Source organism: Gobius niger (assembly GCF_951799975.1).
Source record: "Gobius niger genome assembly, chromosome: 8".
Classification (NCBI taxonomy): domain Eukaryota; kingdom Metazoa; phylum Chordata; class Actinopteri; order Gobiiformes; family Gobiidae; genus Gobius; species Gobius niger.
The window spans coordinates 2,798,577-2,817,094 of NC_136859.1; the positions used below are offsets into that span (position 1 = coordinate 2,798,577).

Consider the following 18,518-nt stretch of genomic DNA (forward strand, 5'->3'; position numbering starts at 1 on the left):
AAGGTTCTTCTGTGGAGGTGAAAAAGTGTAGGATATTCTGGTTTAGAACAACAGTTTCTGGTGAGTCTTAGAGTCAAGCTCGAGAAAATTCAATCAAATCCACTCATTTTTCCCCCAAATTGTTGTTATTACACAATGTTATGGTTCTGGGTCAGTACATTAGTGTTTGATTAAACACTGATGTAATCCTCGTTTTGCACATGAGCTTATTCACCCCTTAACTCCCACCTGAACCGAGCACATTTCCTCCAGTTTGGCTTTACCCCAATCCAAAAGCTTCTGGAAAAAAGGTGAGAAAATAATGGCAGAACAGAGACGAAAACAATGAAGAAGATGTGACAAAAAAGTGAGAAAATTTAGACAAAAAACTGACAACAAATTGACAAAAGTTTGACAAAACAATTATGAAAAAATGAAAAAAAAAATGACAAAAATTGACAAAAAAATGATGGAAAAAGTGGCAAAAATGTCACAAAAATGTTTCAAAAATTGAAAAAAAATGTAATAAAAATTACTAAAAAAATGACAAATAATTTACCAAAAATGATGAAAAAGTGGCAAAAATGTGACAAAAAATTGAAAAAAATTTGACAAAAAATTGACAAAAAATGATGAAAAAATGATGTAAAAAGTGTCAAAAACGTCACAAAAAAAATGACAAAAATCTGACAAAAAATTGACAAAAAATGATGAAACATGATGGAAAAAGTGGCAAAAAAGGACAAAAATATGACAAAAAATTTAGAAAAAATTGACAAAAAAAATGATGGAAAAAATGTTGAAAAAATGATGGAAAAAGTGGCAAAAATGTCACTAAAATGTCACAAAAAATTGACAAAAAATTGACAAAAAAATATAAAAAAATGATGAAAAAATGATGGAAAAAGTGGCAAAAATGTCACAAAAAGTCACAAAAAATGTGCAAAAAAAGGACAAAAAAATGTACAAAAAATTACTAAAAAATGGACATAAAATTGACAAAAAATATGAAAAAGTGGCAAAAATGTGACAAAAATGGACAAAATTTGACCACAAAAGGACAAATGTGAAAAAAATGTACTATTTGACAAAAAAATTACAAAAATGAGTTGAAAACCCCCCAAAAACTGATGAGAAAAAAATCTGGAAAAAAAATCTGATGACGTGAGGAAAAAGATCCATTTAGATGAGTTTTGTAGATCTTAGCTTTCAAACGAGGCGTTACACTGGCCTACAGGATTTGGGTAAAGCTGAGCTGGAGAAAATGCTCTGGGTTCAGGCGGGAGTTAAGAGGTTAAATGACCCTCTGAGTAACAGTATCTAAACAAAAATGCAAATCCTTCTTCATTCCATGACCTGAGCTGCTAATGGAGTTTATTACATGTGTGCATCATGTGACTGAAGACTCTTGTGTTGTTTTGGTTGTTTATTTTTATACTGAGCCTAAAGGGAAAAACACTGGCACTTTTTATCTTTCTATTCATTTCATGTGTTTGTAATAATGTCCTTCATTTATTCAGTTCTGTTGGCAGGCCACGCTCAAAGCCACACTGCGGAACATTCCAGGTTTGTGATGTGTGGTAACAAAGTGAGATCTTCAAATGAACGGTAAATGTTCCCCTGAGCCCCCGGAGCAGGACGACACTGTGAGACTTTTGAGTGGTAGGAAACAAACGGGACGCTTCTGGAGCCTCGTGTAGCCGTCATTAACAAAAGAACCATCTGAAGTTTACAGTAACATCACGGACTCATGGAAACCTATGTGTAGTTTGGTCTGAATGTGTCGACGTGTGAGTGGATTCTGCCTGTTCTGCTCTGACTCATTAAAGAATCCACTTCTCTCTCCGAGTTCTCGGCTTTTTCTATACTGTGTGCGGACGTTTACTTCAAGTTTGTGTGAAGCAAAATCCACTTTTCAACCTCACACCCTTTAATGTTTCTCCCAACAGCCTTTTTGTGTTTTCTAAGCATTTGGACGACAAACATCAATGTTATTAGTTTATGTTTATTTATTTTGATAGACCTCTGAGTTACTTGCCTTAAACCAGCACAAACCTGGTCTAAACCAGCACAAACCAGTCCAGCCAGACCTGATCTAAACCCTGTCCAAACCAATCGGAACCTCCTCTAAACCAAACCAGGTCTAAACTGGTTTAAAACTGCTCTAAACCTGTCAAAACCAGCATAAACCAATCCAAACCGGGTCTAAACCAGCTATAAACCTGTCAAAACCAGAAGACCAGCCCAAACCTGATCTAAACTGGTCCAAACCAGGTCTAAATCAGTTAAAACCAGCATAAACCAGCCCAAACCTGTTCTGAACTGGTCTAAAACTGCTCTAAACCTGTTAAAACCAGCAAAAACGGGTCCAAACCGGGTCTAAAACAGTCTAAAACTGCTCTAAATCTGTCAAAACCAGTGTAAACCAGTCCAAACCAGGTCTAAAACAGTCTAAAACTGCTCTAAACCTGTCAAAACCAGCATAAACCAGTCCAAACCGGGTCTAAACCAGTCCAAACCAGGTATAAAACAGTCTAAAACTGCTCTCAGCCTGTTAAAACCAGCATAAACCAGTCTAAACCAACATAAACCAGTCCGAACCAGGTCTAAAACAGTCTAAAACAACTCTAAATCTGTCCAAACCATCGTAAACCAGACCAAACTGAGTCTTAACCAGGTCTAAACCAGTCCAAAACTGCTCTTAACCGGTCCAAATTAGGTCAGAACAGGCCCAAACCTGGTCTAAAACAGTCTAAAACTGCTCTAAACCTGTCCAAACCAACATAAACCAGTCCGAACTAGGTCTAAAACTGCTCTAAATCTGTCAAAACCAGCATAAACCAGTCCAAACAAAGTCTAAACCAGTCTAAAACTGCTCTCAGCCTGTTAAAACCAGCATAAACCAGTCTAAACCAACATAAACCAGTCCGAACCAGTCTAAAACTGGTCTGAATCTGTCAAAACCAGCGTAAAACCAGACCAAACTGAGTCTAAACCAGGTCTAAACCAGTCCAAAACTGCTCTTAACCGGTCCAAATTAGGTCAGAACAGGCCCAAACCTGGTCTAAACCAGTCCAAACCAGTCTAAAACGGCTCTAAACCTGTTAAAACCAGCATAAACCAGCCCAAACCGGGTCGAAACAGGCCCAAACCTGGTCTAAACCAGCATAAACCAGCCCTAACTAGTCCAACCCCAACCTATACTAGTCCAAACTGGATATTTTGGGTATTACAAACTTGAACCGAATGGCAGTGAAACAACACATGATTGGATAAAGTTTGCTCCACCAAACGGTCGAGCAAACTATTAAAGGGTTCACTGAGCGCATCCTTTCCAGTTCAGTTTTACTCAAATCTAAAAGCTTTTTGACTGGAGCTTATGTGCCAGTCTCACGCCTCATTTGAAAGCTAAGACCTACAAAACTGATCTGAACTGTTTTGTTGCGTTTGTTGTCGCCCCCTTTGTTGTCACGTGTTTAGTGTTTTTTTTTTATCTCTTTATCGTAATTTTAACATTTTAATTTTAACACAGTTTTAAAGAAATGTATAAATCTATAGATGTTGAAATTTGCACATTTCTTTTCCAAAAACAAACACACGGTGAGAGACGAAGAGTGTGGCGCCCCCTGCTGGAGCTCAGAGACACTACAGCTCAGTCCCAGAGCGGATATTACACCTGCAATAAAAGTCAACCTTTGTACGAAGTGAAGTATCAGGACGACGTGTCGCAGTGAGTATTTCTTATAATAATGTCAAATAATGAGGCAGTGGTTTAGTCCAGTATGAGCATGGTTTAGTCCTGGTTTAGACCTGGTTTAGTCCTGGTTTAGACCTGGTTTAGACCTGGTTTAGTCCTGGTTTAGTCCTGGTTTAGACCTGGTTTAGTCCTGGTTTAGTCCTGGTTTAGTCCTGGTTTAGTCCTGGTTTAGACCTGGTTTAGACCTGGTTTAGTCCTGGTTTAGTCCTGGTTTAGACCTGGTTTAGTCCTGGTTTAGTCCTGGTTTAGTCCTGGTTTAGTCCTGGTTTAGACCTGGTTTAGACCTGGTTTAGTCCTGGTTTAGACCCGCCACACCCGACTCCCTGCTTAAACCGAGTTTAGTCTTTTGTATCTGGTTTAGTCCTGGTTAAGGCCTGGTCTAGTCCGGGTCTGGTCGATCCACTAGTTGTAATTCCTGCACCATTTTGTTAAATTTAAAATCGTGTGTGGTGGTTTACAGAGCCAAAAACATGACTGATTATTTTTGAAAACCATCTGGCATTTGCAAAAATGTGCTGGCACATATTCAGTTAGATTGTTTTGTTGTTTTAAATAATAATAATTGTCTTGAATAAAAGTGCAGAAAAAACACTTCCTGTCATTCCAGGCGGAAAACAGTTATTTACTGCTGCCTGTGGTAAATGACTGTATTTTAACACATTTTAAAATACAATTTTAATACATACATATTTGTATTTTTTATATATTTTCATGAGTTGTATTGATGGATTTGTTTTATTGAGTTGTTGTCGTGTTTATGGTGTTGAGGCACATTGAGTTTCCTTGTGCGTGAAATGTGCTCTATAAATAAATCTGCTTTTCCTTTGAGAGACAAAAGGTCCGCCCTGACTCCAACAAAGTCACTTTATCTTTAGAATGACCTGACAGACGTGTGGAGGACGAGGAGCCGCTCTGAGCGACTCAGTGGCTTTAGTAAAGTCCAGATGTTGGTGATGTTTGAGGAACAGTTTGAGTCTAGTGTTGCAGCTCTGTGAGGACACTCCTGATGTTTTATTGGTCTAAACAAAAACTCCTGGATTTGTTGGATCTTTTTCAAACGCCCTGTTTGTTCTGATCTAATGAACTCTTCTTCTGATTCTCAGCAGCTTCATCATGGACCCACCTGGACCTGGCCCCGGGTCCAAACCCAGACCTAAACCCAGACCTAAACCTGCTCCCAGCTCTGTGTCTCTGAGAAGTGACCGCTCTAAAGGAAACCCTCCTGTCTTTAAAGAACCTCCTCCTGAAGACCAGAGGTCAGTCCCATGAATAACATAATGACCAAAGTGTGCAGAGCTGTCTCTGTCATTGGCTGATTTGTCCATTTGAGTCTCTTCAGTCACAGAGTTTAATCTGGGAGGTTTCAGGAAACATAAACCAGTCTCTGGCCTCCTATTGAACGGCCACAATCAGAGAAATCCATCAATTATCATTTTACACGACAACAAAACAATACAATAGAATAAATCGAGGCCTTCACCAAGTCCCTCACGTTACAATATTTATACAGTTTATAAACTTGTCCATAAACTAAACTCTAGTGAGAAAATAATCAGATAGAAAGTTTAAGTGTCGTCATCCTCACTTTTGGTGAAACGTCTTTTTCTTCAGAGCAAATATGAAACATAAAAAGTTGCTTCTTTAATCGATTATGACACAAACATTCCAACAGCAACAAACAAACAGATCTAGAACAGACACTGAGCAAAAGGCCTGTTGTTGAATGAAAGATAATAAGTATTTGAGCTGGACTGGACCAACCAGGTTTAAGGTTAAACTCAGTCTGTTTGTTCAAATGAACTCTTCTGATTCTCAGCAGCTTCAACATGGACCCACCTGGACCTGGGTCTAAACCCAGACCTAAACCTGCTCCCAGCTCAGTGTCTCTGAAAAGTGACCAGTCTAAAGGCGTGGGTCCTTTCTTTAGAGAACCTCCTCCTGAAGACCAGAGGTAAGACCTGCGTAAACCAGAGTCAGACCTGGTTTAGTCCTGGTGTGAGCTGTAGATGGTGAGTCCTCAGCAGGTCTGTGGAGGAGCTTCTTGTGAGTCTAAATGAGTCCAAAGGCGGCTGCAGTGGTCTCTGCTCAGTCTCTAATGTTTCTGTTTGTTGGTTCTCAGGGAGCCAGGCCCAAAGGAGCAGCTGGACGCCATATTCACGGTGAGTAGCCACGACTGCAGCATGTGTGGGGTTCTCTGTGGGGCTCCTCAGGTCCTCTCTTTGACTGAGACTCTTTAAATCTGATTCTATTCCAGCGTCTGGAGGAGGACATCCTGACGTTTGTCAAAGAGCAGCTGCAGAGGCTCCACAGGCTCCTGGTCTCAGAGTACCCAGAGAGTAGCTCAGAGAGTGAGGAGGAGCAGAGCAGCAGAGAGGCTGTGCTGAACATCACCCTGGACTTCCTGAGGAGGATGAAGCAGGAGCAGCTGGCCGAGCGTCTGAGCTCCAGTAAGAACTCTTCCACATCTACATAACTTTAATAACTTATATTTGAGTTTGTGTCCAGTGAAGAGTTCACTGTTGTCTCTGTCTTTATTCAGGGAGTTCTGTTGGAGTTTGCAGAGATAAACTGAAGAGTCATCTGCAGCAGAGGTTCAGCTTTGTGTTTGAGGGCGTGGCTAAAGCAGGAAACTCCGCCCCCCTGAACCAGATCTACACAGAGCTCTACATCACAGAGGGAGGGGCCTCAGAGGTCAACCAGGAACATGAGGTCAGACACATCGAGACGGCATCCAGGAAACCAGGAGCTACAGAGACCAGCATCACATGTGAAGACCTGTTTAAAGGCCCCGCCCACAGACAGCAGCCAATCAGAGCAGAGCTGACAGAGGAGGGACCAATCAGGACGGTCCTGACGAAGGGCGTGGCCGGCGTGGGGAAAACAGTGCTGACTCAGAAGTTGAGTCTGGACTGGGCTGAAGGCAGAGCCCACCAGGACGTCCAGCTGCTGTTCCCCTTCACTTTCAGAGAGCTCAATGTGCTCAGAGACACAGAGTACAGCCTGGTGGAGCTGCTGCACCACTTCTTCAGTCAAACCAAAGGTCTCTGCAGCTTTCAGCAGCTCCAGGTGCTCTTCATCTTTGACGGTCTGGACGAGTGCAGACTTCCTCTGGACTTCAGCCGGACCCGGGTCCTGACGGAGCCCACAGAGAGCGCCTCAGTGGAGGAGCTGCTGGTGAACCTCATCAGGGGGAGCCTGCTTCCCTCCGCTCGCCTCTGGATAACCACACGCCCCGCGGCAGCCAATCAGATCCCTGCTGAGTGCGTCTCCATGGTGACAGAGGTGCGAGGGTTCAGCGACCCACAGAAGGAGCAGTACTTCAGGAAGAGGTTCAGAGACGAGCAGCAGGCCACAGACATCATCTCCCACATCAAGAGCATCCGCAGCCTGTACATCATGTGCCACATCCCAGTCTTCTGCTGGATCCTCTCCACAGTCCTGCTCCATCTGATGGAGACCAGAGAGAGAGGAGAGCTGCCCCGCACCCTCACCCAGATGTACATCCACCTCCTGGTGGTCCAGGCCAAAGTCAAGAACATCAAGTATCATGAGGGATCTGGGACAGACCTTCACTGGACTCCAGAGACCTGGGAGATGGTGCGGTCTCTGGGAAAACTGGCCTTTGAGCAGCTGCAGAAAGGAAACCTGATCTTCTACGAGAGTGACCTGAGCGAGTGTGGGCTGGACGCTGCAGCCGCCTCAGTGTACTCCGGAGTCTTCACTCAGGTCTTTAGAGAGGAGCCAGGCCTGTACCAGGACAAGATCTACTGCTTCATCCATCTGACTGTGCAGGAGTTTCTGGCTGCTCTTCACGTCCATGAGACCTTCTTCAGCTCTGGGGAGAACCTGCTGTCCTCACCACACTCCTCTGAGAGCCCTGACCCTGAGGAGAACCTGCTGTCCTCACCACACTCCTCTGAGAGCCCTGACCCCGAGGAGAACCTGCTGTCCACACCACACTCCTCTGAGAGCCCTGAGACCTTCTACCGCTCTGCTGTGGACCGGGCCTTACAGAGTCCAAACGGACACCTGGACCTGTTCCTGCGCTTCCTCCTGGGGCTGTCTCTGCCGACCAATCAGAGCCTGCTGCCAGGTCAGCTGACTCACACAGGAAGTGACTCGACCAATCAGGAGACAGTAAAGTACATCAAACAGAAGCTGAATGAAGAGGGTCTGTCTGCAGAGAGGAGCCTGAACCTGCTCCACTGTCTGAACGAACTGAACGACCACAGTCTGATGGAGGAGATACAGAGATACATGAGAGGAGGAAGTCTCTCCTCGTTGTATTCTCCTGCTCTGTGGTCTGCTCTGTCCTTCCTCTTACTGTCCTCAGACTCAGACCTGGAGGAGTTTGACCTCAGGAAATACTGTTCCTCAGAGACAGTTCTCCTGAAGCTGCTGCCGGTCGTCAAAGTCTCCACCAAAGCCATGTGAGTCCAGACTGTATTTAAACACTTGTGTCTTGGCTCTCGTCTCTAATCGTCCTCTCTGTCCTCAGTCTGAGCGGCTGTGGCCTGTCTCCTCTCAGCTGTGCTCCTCTGGCCTCAGTCCTCAGCTCCTCCAGTCTGACTCACCTGGATCTCAGTAACAACGACCTCCAGGACTCAGGAGTGGAGCTGCTGTGTTCTGGACTGAAGAGCGCCCCCTGCAGACTGCACACCCTCAGGTGAGACGCTCCCATGATGCACTCTGTCTCTGTGTCCACATTAGAGGCTAATGCTGTGTGTCTTTAGTCTGTCTGGATGTCTGGTCTCAGAGAGGGGCGGGGCTTCTCTGGCCTCAGCTCTGAGCTCCGCCCCCTCCCACCTGAGAGAGTTAGACCTGAGCTACAACCATCCAGGACCCTCCGCCGAGCTCCTGACCGCTCTACGGGCCCCTCAGGGGCCCCTGCTCTCTCTCAGGTGAGCCCCCCCTGGACTCTCTCAGGGTCTTGTCTCTGGTCCATGGTTGGTCCAGGTCTGGTCTGGTCTACAGTAAACTGGACTTGTGTGTTTCAGGCTGGATCCTGCTGGAGAACAGTGGATGGTCCCAGGTCCGAGGAAATGTGAGTCTGTGTTTTATTCATTTTATGGAAATAACTTGAACTTCATCAGGTTTACATGATCTGTTTTTAGAGGAAAAATCTGCAAAGTGATAGATTTAATTCACAAAATATGCACCAAATCCATGCTCTTCTGAATATCTGTGTCAGACTTATTACAGCTTATTACACATGAAAGAACTCTTCAGACACAGGAACAGGAAGTGATGTCATGAGTTGTGTTTGTTTCCTCAGATTCCTGTGAGTTTTCTCTGGATCCAAACACAGCTCAGAGGAACCTCCTTCTGTCTGAGGACAAACGGACTGTGACCAGAGTGAGAGGGAAGCAGCAGTATCCAGATCATGAGGACAGGTTCATGGTCCAGCCTCAGGTCCTGAGCTCCACTGGCCTGAGGGGGCGCTGTTACTGGGAGGTGCAGTGGAGCGGGAGGGGGTTTGATATAGCAGTGAGTTACAGAGGAATCAGACGGAGAGGAGACAGAGAGGAGAGTGGGTTTGGAAACAATGATCAGTCCTGGAGTCTGAGGATCTATGGTGGACGTTACTCTGTCTGTCACAACAAGAGAGAAACAGACCTCTTCCCCTCCTCCTCTCTCTCTGTCTCAGGTGTAGTGGGCGTGTTCCTGGACTCTGAGGCTGGAGCTCTGTCCTTCTATGAGGTCGGCTCTGATGGAAAACTGTCCCACATTCACACCTTCACCTCCTCCTTCACTGAGCCTCTGTTTCCTGGGTTTAGGTTGTGGACTTATGGTCACTCTGTGTCTGTGGTAGACCTGAGGAGAGCGCCCCCTGGTGGACCTCTGTGACTGAACTCTTTTATGACACACATTTGATTGACAGCTGTAAGGACCAATCACAGCTGGCTCCGCCTGTAATAAAAAAAGGAAACAAAGTGTAAGACAGTGATAACGGTGGGTTTGAGATCATACACCTGCCAGTATAATCTCCCCTCTTTAAGGCCAAAGCAGCTGTGGGTGTGGAATGTGCAGATGTTACGGTGGTGGGACATATAGAGGGACAGACTGACTCATATTATACAAATAAACTTACATTTTCTTATTAGGTTTGGTTTAATTTGTGAGGAGGTCTAAACCGAGACCTAAACCTGCTCCAGCGTCTCTGAAAAGTGACCGCTCTAAACTCTGACTGTCCTGTCTCTACACTCTAAAAAGTACTGACTTAACCCAACGAGAAACATTGAGGCGACCGTCTCCATTGGACTTGATTTTCTCAACAGTAAAACCTTTTATTAACTGAATACAAACTCAATAAATATCTGCATTGATTTACATGTTTGAGTTGCTTCCACTGATATTGTACCACAAGTTTAACCCATTTTAAAATGTTAACTTGAATTTGTTATTTACAATATTTTTAAGTTGGCTGAACATAAATTTATCTTGCATTGTAACATTTTTGTTGCATTTTACAAAGAAATGATCACAAACAAACGTATGATTTGACAAACTGCATTTATTGTGTACTTGAGCGAAAAGCTGCCTCTGGACGAGCATCAATGATGTTGCGCTGAAAAAGAAGAAAAGAAAGCAAGTCAGAATCAGATTTTAGAAAAGTATGTTCAAAATATATACCTGAAAATGTGAGTCTTTATTTTCCTCATTTTCTCTTCAGCCGCTCCTCCAAACCAGTGTTAACTTTTCCCGTTACCCCTCTTAGCAGACAGGGGAAACAGGGGAACTCAGTGCAGCTCCAGGACTGAAGTAACAAATACAGACTTCCGAGTTAAAAACCCATTCGTTGCTCACGTAGTGCAGGATAGTAAAGATGAGGCAGCAGTTTCCTTCGGTAGCTGGCATTTATTTTATACCACCTACTACTCTTGCAACACTACCCCCACTCTGGATAGCATTAATTCCAAAATAATTCTACTCCAGTACACACTTTGAATACGTTACTGTTAGCTCAGTATGAAATTCCCAGAGAGGAAGCAACAACATTTTTTTTTTTTTTTTTTTAACACAATATAGCAAGGAACACATGGAGACATGACATCATCTCAAAAATGGTTTGATAAAGTGTTTAAACCATAAATGTCAATAACAGTTCAGCATATCCATTCACCAAACCTGTCAGGTGGTCTGGTACAACATCTCGGTCTTTGAGGACGCGGACTGTGGTGGCGCTGTCCCTGAGCTCCACCCACACTGTGCCAATCATTAGCTGGGCCCTGGGTAAATGGGAAGCCGGAATCAGACAGAACAGAGACTGTATCAGAGGCAGGCAGTGCTAGCAATGTACTGTTATTCCCAAGGCTCTCAGAATCATTGAAGAGGCCAGACAGAGAAATGTCCACGTCTGTGATATCCACTTCAAGAGGGGGTGGTGGAACCTCCTCTGGCAACCACCTTTGTGCAAGGTCAAGAGCCCAAGTGTTGTCTAAGGTGTCCCGGCTGCGATAAGGTTTTAGCTGGTCATGGTGGACAACCTTTCCTTTTGTCTTTGGACTTCTTTGAATACGATAGACGAGGTCATCTAGTTGTCCCAGGACAAAATAGGGGCCGTCATAGGATGGCAAGAACTTTTTCACCTTGTTCTTGACCTTATTTGTGCCCTTAATGAGGTACCACACAGCGTCCCCTATGTGGTACTGCGTACGACAGCAGTTTTTGTCATACTGTCTTTTGGCACGAATCACTGACTCGCCAAGCACGTCCCGGGCAATGAGGTGTGCTAACTCAAGCCTTTCTCGAAGTTGCTGAACATACATAGGGGCAGATTCCGCTGTGTCATCATCAGGAGGTAGGCCGACCACCAAATCAACTGGCTCGCTCATCTCACGCCCAAACACCAAGTAGTTAGGTGTGAACTTAGTGGCGCTGTGTTTTGTTGCTCTGTAGGCCATGAGAGCATAGGGAATCATGAGGTCCCAGTCCCAATGGCACTGCTCAGCCGTGGTGGATAGGATCTTTTGTAAAGTGGCATTAAATCTTTCTACTTGTCCATCCGACTGAGGCCTAAATGGTGTCGTGTGAGTCTTGTCAATATTGAACAGGCGGCACATTTCCTGGTACACGTCAGATTCAAAGTTACGGCCTTGGTCACTGTGCAAAACCTGTGGTGCCCCATAGCGACAAACCCATTGTGAAGCGAGAACTTCGGCCACTGTCACAGCTTGTTGGTTCTCTAGGGCAAAGGCTTCAACCCACTTGGTAAAAGCATCTTGCACGACCATTATGTAACGATTGTGGCGCTCAGTTTCATTCAATGGTCCCATGATGTCCACAGCTATACGTTCAAAAGGGGCCCCGACTCTAACGGTTCCCATAGGGGCTTGTGGTGTCTTTAATGGTCTGGCCTTCGATGCACAGCTTAAGCAAGTTCGACAATAAAGAGCTGTGTCCTCTCGCATATGGTACCAGTAAAACCTTGTTTGCAGGTGGGCCACTGTGCGTTCAACTCCAAAATGTCCTCCAATGGGACCTTCATGCATCTGCTTAAAGATGTCTGACCGAAAGGCATGTGGTAACACCAACTGGGGGTAAAACTGAGAGTCATTTTGGTCAAATTTGCGAAAAAGTATACCTTCTTTTAGATAAAACCTCTTCCACTGGCTCCAATAGGCCTTAGTTGCTGGGCTGTGGGGGACTACAGTAGTCCATTGAGGGCGATTGGGGCTACTTTCCATCCATGCCTTGATCGGAGCAATGTCAGTGTCGGCCTCCTGAAACTGACGAAGTTGGTCCGTAGTCCAACCGGGAAACAACGGGGACTTATTTGTCTGTGTCAGGTATATCATCTCAGTTTCAGGACAGATTAAAGAGTCAGCACTGGTTTCAACTACCCCCACTGTACCTGACGTGGCTTGTATCTCATGCAAGTCACACTGCACTTCCTGGTCACTTACTTTTTAAGGAGTGACTGCTCTTGTAGCTTGCATGGACAGGACTGGCGGCAAGGGCGTCTTGACAAGCTATCAGCATTGCTGTGTTGCTGGCCTGGTCGATGGATAATATCAAAGTTGTACTCCGCAAGTTTTTCGAGCCATCTTGCTAGTTGTCCCTCAGGCTCCTTCATCCGTGTCAACCAACGTAGGCTGCTGTGGTCTGTGCGCACTGTGAAATGGCGCCCCAACAGATAATGCCGAAAATGGGCTGTAAATTCAACAACAGCCAACAGTTCCCGCCTGGTGGTACAGTAATTTAGCTCGGTTTTTGACAACTTACGGCTACCATAAGCTAAAACACGCTCCTGGTCTTGCTGCACTTGAGACAAAACAGCCCCAATACCCGTATCACTTGCATCAGTGTCCAAAATCATGTTACCTTGGTTAAGTGGGTAAGCGAGGACTGGTGCTGTGGTCAGCAGTTGCTTCAGGGTGTTGAATGCTGCTTGTTGGTCTTTGCCCCACTGGAAACGAGCATGCTTGCGAGTGAGAGAGTGCAGGGGCTCAGCTGCAGTGGCAAAGTCTTTTATAAACCTCCGATAATAAGAGGCGAGGCCAATAAATCTACGGACCTCCTGGATGGATGTTGGGGCTGGCCACTCCCTCACCTTCTCAACCTTTTCAGGGTCAGTAGCAATGCCATGTTCCGACACAATGTGCCCCAGGTATGCGACCTGATGCCGAAAAAGGTGGCACTTTGTGAGTTTTAGTTTTAAGTTAGCTTGTTGGAGCCGAGTGAATACTTGGCTGAGGCGCAACAGCATTTCAGGAACATCCCCGGCAGGAACAATGATGTCATCAAGATAGACCAGACATGTCTCCCATTGAAGCCCTGCCATCACGCGGTCCATAAGCCGCTGAAACGTTGCGGGTGCGTTGCATAGTCCAAATGGCATGACGTTCCACTCGAACAGTCCATTCCTGGTGCAGAAAGCAGCGGCCCGACGTGCTCTGGGAGTCAACTCCACCTGCCAGTATCCAGAAGCGAGGTCGAGCGTGCTGAACCACTTTGCTGAAGACAGGGTGTCAAGAGTATCTTGAATACGGGGGAGAGGATAGGCATCTTTAATAGTACAGTCATTAAGAGCTCTATAGTCAATGCAAAGGCGATACGTACCGTCTTTTTTTCGCACCATGACAATAGGTGACGCCCAGCTACTATGACTGCGTTGTGGCAGTCCATCTTGTAAACTTTGCTGAACTTGTTGCTCTGACTCACCTTGCTTCTCTGCTGCCATTCGGCGGGGTGATTGTTTGATGGGGGCACCAGGTCGTGTGAAGATATCGTGTTGAACCAAGCTGGTACGTCCAAGATCGCTAGGGCCCGTGGAAAACACACTGCCATATGTAGACAGAAGCTGTGCCAGCTGATCTTGTTCACTTTCGGTGAGGTTGGTACAGCTTAGAGAGTATAGTTCCTGTAAATGCTGAGGAACTGTGGGAGGAGTTGTAATGGCTGAGGAGTCTGTGCGGGAGACAGAGGGCTGCAGAGCTTTGGCAGAGTGAAGAAACCCTGCCACAGCCCCTTCTTTGATGGTTACCGCTGTATGTCCAGGATTAAAGAGACGTATGGGGACAGCTTTTGATGGCTGGGCTGCAACCAGAACACGGGCAACAAGCACCCCATGTTTTTCAACAAAACCTCTAGTTGGACTGAGCATTAAATCACCCTGGACCGGACCTCTGAAGCGCACACCGCCTTTCAAAATGTACTCCTGCCCAGGCTCAATGACCACTGTCCGACCGACACGTACAGCATGTGCCTTGGAGTTACCAGCAGAGGAAAAGTAGGGGACGACCTCGCCAAATAGGGTGATGCGTTGATTACCAAAGTCCAGGTGGGCTCCTGCTTGTGTCAGAAAGGGATGACCCAGCAAAACTTCATTACTGGCAATATCAGCAATCAGGAAATCTACACTCACTTCACGGTTATTGATCTGGACAGGGACATGAGTCTCACCACGAACTGGGACATCTCCAGGGACAACACCAAGAAGAGTCTTCACTGAGGATGTGTAAAGGTGGGGGCGGAGCTCTCCCCTGATGGAGTTGTATAGATCCAAAGGGAGCACACTTCGCCTAGCTCCACTGTCCAGAACGGCACACACATCTAGTCCAAACAACTGCATATTAATGCTCATTTCTTGGTTGCTTGTTTTAAGGTGGAGAACTGCAGCCTCTTGCGTTTCTGTGGGATGGAATGGAATTTGAGCCTTTACCATCTTCCTGGGGGATGGACACTCTCTCCGAAAATGGCCTATACCAAAGCAATTTCTGCAACGGGCTACATCCTTGTACCTCGAGCCTTTCTTTCTCGTATGAGTGACCTGTTGATCGAGGGCCTCACGCTCAGGGCTGCGCGCCGGGGAGACCACCATGGATGATGTTTCAGTCAACCCTTCTCGGATGACAGCAGTGCGGGGTTTCTTGTCGGGCAAAGAGCGTGCTGCGGACTGCATAAGATTAGTGACGTTTGAAGCAGCCTGTTTTATGGCTTCAAAACGACGGGCTACTTTATAAGCATGGGACAGGTTGCGGGGTCGTTGCTCAAGTAGCTTTTGTACAATCTCAGCTTTGCCAACCGCATTAGTGAAAATTTCGACACCAATGGAATCCTGCTCTGTTTCAGTCCTGTCGCTATATGCCACCGCTATTTTCTCATATATGTCGTCTCTTAACGTATGGAGAGCCTCATCAGGTTGCCGGACACGCTGCCTTAGTTCAATAGCCACAGCCGTTGCATATTCAGAAGATGGACCATATGCAGTCTCTACTTCTTCCACCAGGCGGGTATAGTTCCACTGTGAGGATCGGGGGTTCCTGTGAATGATGGCACCAGCAGCTCCCACTAAACAGAACTTCAGCTGGATGGTTTTTGTTCTCTCCGACCAGTAGTTTGCTTCAGCACAACTTTCAAATCGATGTAGGAACTCCTTCCAAGGGGTTGTGCCATCATACTGTCCAGGACGCAGGGTTGGGATCTTTTCCCGCTGGTCGCATTCCTCTTCACTCTCGGACAAAGCTTGGCGGCGGGTGTGAGAACACCGTTGTGGAAGTATCTGCGGCTCACAGCGCTGTTGTATTGCATTGTCCTTGAAAGGTTCAGTGGGGAGTTCATATTGAAAGTCTTTCATGGGGATAAAGCTCGAGGCAGGAATGATGGAACACGAATGGGGAGGTGGGCAATGCAAGGGCGTACTGTGGACAAAATTTCCCTCATGTCCAGTGCAAATGGATTTGTGCTTAAAGCCCATACCGGAACCCCCCCTACCATGTCGAGAAAGGGGTTAGTGCTGTGCAAGATAGGTGCCGCAGCTTCGACTCCTTGCTCCGCAGGCTCATTGTGACACAAAAACGGGTTATAGCTTCCAAAACCCACATCTCTCCCAGTGTCCACATTGGCTGCTGGTTCATTGTTGCACAAAAACGGGTTGTAACTTTCAGAGGCCACATCTGCTCTCATCTCCATGTCCACATTGGCTGCTATAGCCACATCATTGGTATGTGTTATTGTCATAAAAGGGTTGGAGCATGTAGTCACTTGTCCGTATGCATTTCCTTCATTGGCTGCAGCCGCCATAGTAGCTCTGTCTCCGCTTAACCGTCTGCTCTCGATTTTACTTCAGTGACTTCTTTGGTCACCCCTGGTATCTTGAAAACGTGAAGCAGTCCCTTCGTGGTCGCCAGTGTTAACTTTTCCCGTTACCCCTCTTAGCAGACAGGGGAAACAGGGGAACTCAGTGCAGCTCCAGGGCTGAAGTAACAAATACAGACTTCCGAGTTAAAAACCCATTCGTTGCTCACGTAGTGCAGGATAGTAAAGATGAGGCAGCAGTTTCCTTCGGTAGCTGGCATTTATTTTATACCGCCACAAAAACAGAACTTACAACACTTTTCTTACGGGGCCGAGCCGAATGCATGCGGCCATGATAACTTCAAAACAAAACACGCACCCCCTTCTTCTCTAGAAGATAAGTCAGGCGCGCCCTCTACTGGCGTGGTGGTGGTAATGCTCAACCAAACACTACTCTTGCAACACCAGGATCCCAGTTCCAAAAGCTTCAACGAACAAAGATCCAGCTGTGCCATAAATGTGGACTCCAGGCTTTTTTTTTTTAATTCTTCATTCAGCTATAAAATACACAACACAAAACAATATCACAGTTAAACAGGCAAAAATAAATCAATAAAGGTCATGTATTGCAATATGCAAGACTTGAACAATACATCCTAATGAATACAAAGTGATAGACATGAAATATATATATACAAATGTGTAAAGATGGAAAAAATAAAAATGAATGACCTGTGATGGATGGAAAAGTGCTGGCTTTCACAGCAGACTTTGCAGATCCTACACTGCAACAACTAATTAACTAGATCCGTCTAAACATCTCAATTTGAGCATAATAATCCAATTTGTTGTTGTTTTGACTAGTTAAGAAGTTGTTGGGCATTTGTCCTGGATTATTTCACTTGTTCTGAGATGTTTCTGACTCGTTTCGATACATTTCGTCCTTATTTCAGGTCATTTTCTTTGCCAATGGGGTAAGAAAATTGGTCTTATCTCATTGGCAATTTTACTTTCTTATTTCAGTCGAGATTTACCCTAGAACTGGTCTGAAATGTCCTCAAACAAGCAAAGGAAACTTAGTCCGATCAGGAAAAGTGTCTAAATGAGTGAAAACCGCTCAAAACAAGATACATTTCCTCAATTCAAGTCATTTAAGACAATGCTTGATATTCACTTTTTGTAGTGCAGATCCATTTTGAAAAATGTTATTGCAGAATGTTACAAACAGCATTGGTTTCCTTCCTAAGACAGGCCAAAACAATAAAAAAGCAGAAGCAAAGAGAGAAAAAAAAAAAAAGTCTGATGAACAAGTCTCACATGAATTCTGCAGTTGGACACGTTTTAATGGTAAACCAACTAACTTAATAGACATGCTGCTCATATCATCAGTTCAAAACTATTTTTCTGTGTTAAATAATGGATACGTACCTTAAAAACTTGGCTTAACAAAGTTTCTTCCTCCTTTGTGAAGAAGTCAGACAGGTCAAGGACAGTGCAGCCACGTGCTCTGTGTTGAACTGGCCCAGACCAGGGTTGCCAGGTCTGCGGTTAAACCGCGTAATTGGACGGTTTTTAAAGCCATTCCGCGGGTGAAAAAAACTGTCTGTGGTTTTTTGTCTTGCTGTAATCAGTGTTGAATTGATCAAAATCACTATTTCGAAGGCAAATCCAAGGCTCTGTGAGCTGCTTTTTCAATAAGGGAGGGGAGCAGGGGCGGTTTCTCATCATGTAGGAGCACATGGGCTCTGTTAACTAATAAACAATATTGAAAGTTCTAGCCGCGCCGTATGTCCGTGGGTTTTCCGCGGTTTTCAGATCATTTTGGACGGGTTTGGCTGCCTATACCTGGCAACCCTGGCCCAGACGAGTCCAGTGGGCGGAGCCTGGTGCCGACCCAAAAAAATGAGTTGTGGGAGTGTTTTTTGTGTCAGTGCAGCTAGATTTTCACTATAGTTGTTTTAATGAGAAAATGTCCCTCTAAACAAGGGTGTATTTTAACCTAATTCAACATCTTGAGTTTTTGAGTGAAACTAAAGATTAAAATCTATACAGTGGTGTGCACAGACATTTTGAGGGGCAGGTGCTCAATCAAGACAAAAGGGCACAACCCCCCCGCCACCCCCCCCCCAAAAAAAAAAAAGACAAAAAAGTTTTTTGTTTTTGTTTTTTACAGTAACACACCATTGATTAACACAGCAACATAAAATGTCCAACTATGTGGACCTAATAGTAAACGACAGACTTTAAAGGACAATGTAGGACT

The 18,518-nt window shown here is 45.3% G+C and overlaps 1 protein-coding gene and 1 long non-coding RNA gene across 2 annotated transcripts in view; both read left to right on the forward strand.

Annotated features, from left to right (window-relative positions):
* Positions 1-4,815: 4,815 nt before the first annotated feature.
* On the forward strand, positions 4,816-9,583 carry LOC306966790 (NLR family CARD domain-containing protein 3-like; the record flags this gene model as incomplete). The annotated part of the gene is given in 10 exon segments (XM_079561606.1): positions 4,816-4,836; positions 4,838-4,992; positions 5,553-5,687; positions 5,856-5,895; positions 5,991-6,183; positions 6,276-8,166; positions 8,235-8,402; positions 8,470-8,637; positions 8,734-8,780; positions 9,012-9,583. Coding segments are annotated over 10 exon segments (3,390 nt in total).
* A 6,435-nt stretch (positions 9,584-16,018) lies between these two features.
* The window catches only part of LOC306966347, a 347,602-nt gene continuing 345,102 nt past the window's right edge, over positions 16,019-18,518 (forward strand). The window contains exon 1 of the long non-coding RNA XR_013793097.1: positions 16,019-16,089. This is a non-coding gene — a long non-coding RNA (uncharacterized lncRNA). The remainder of the gene's footprint in view (positions 16,090-18,518) is intronic.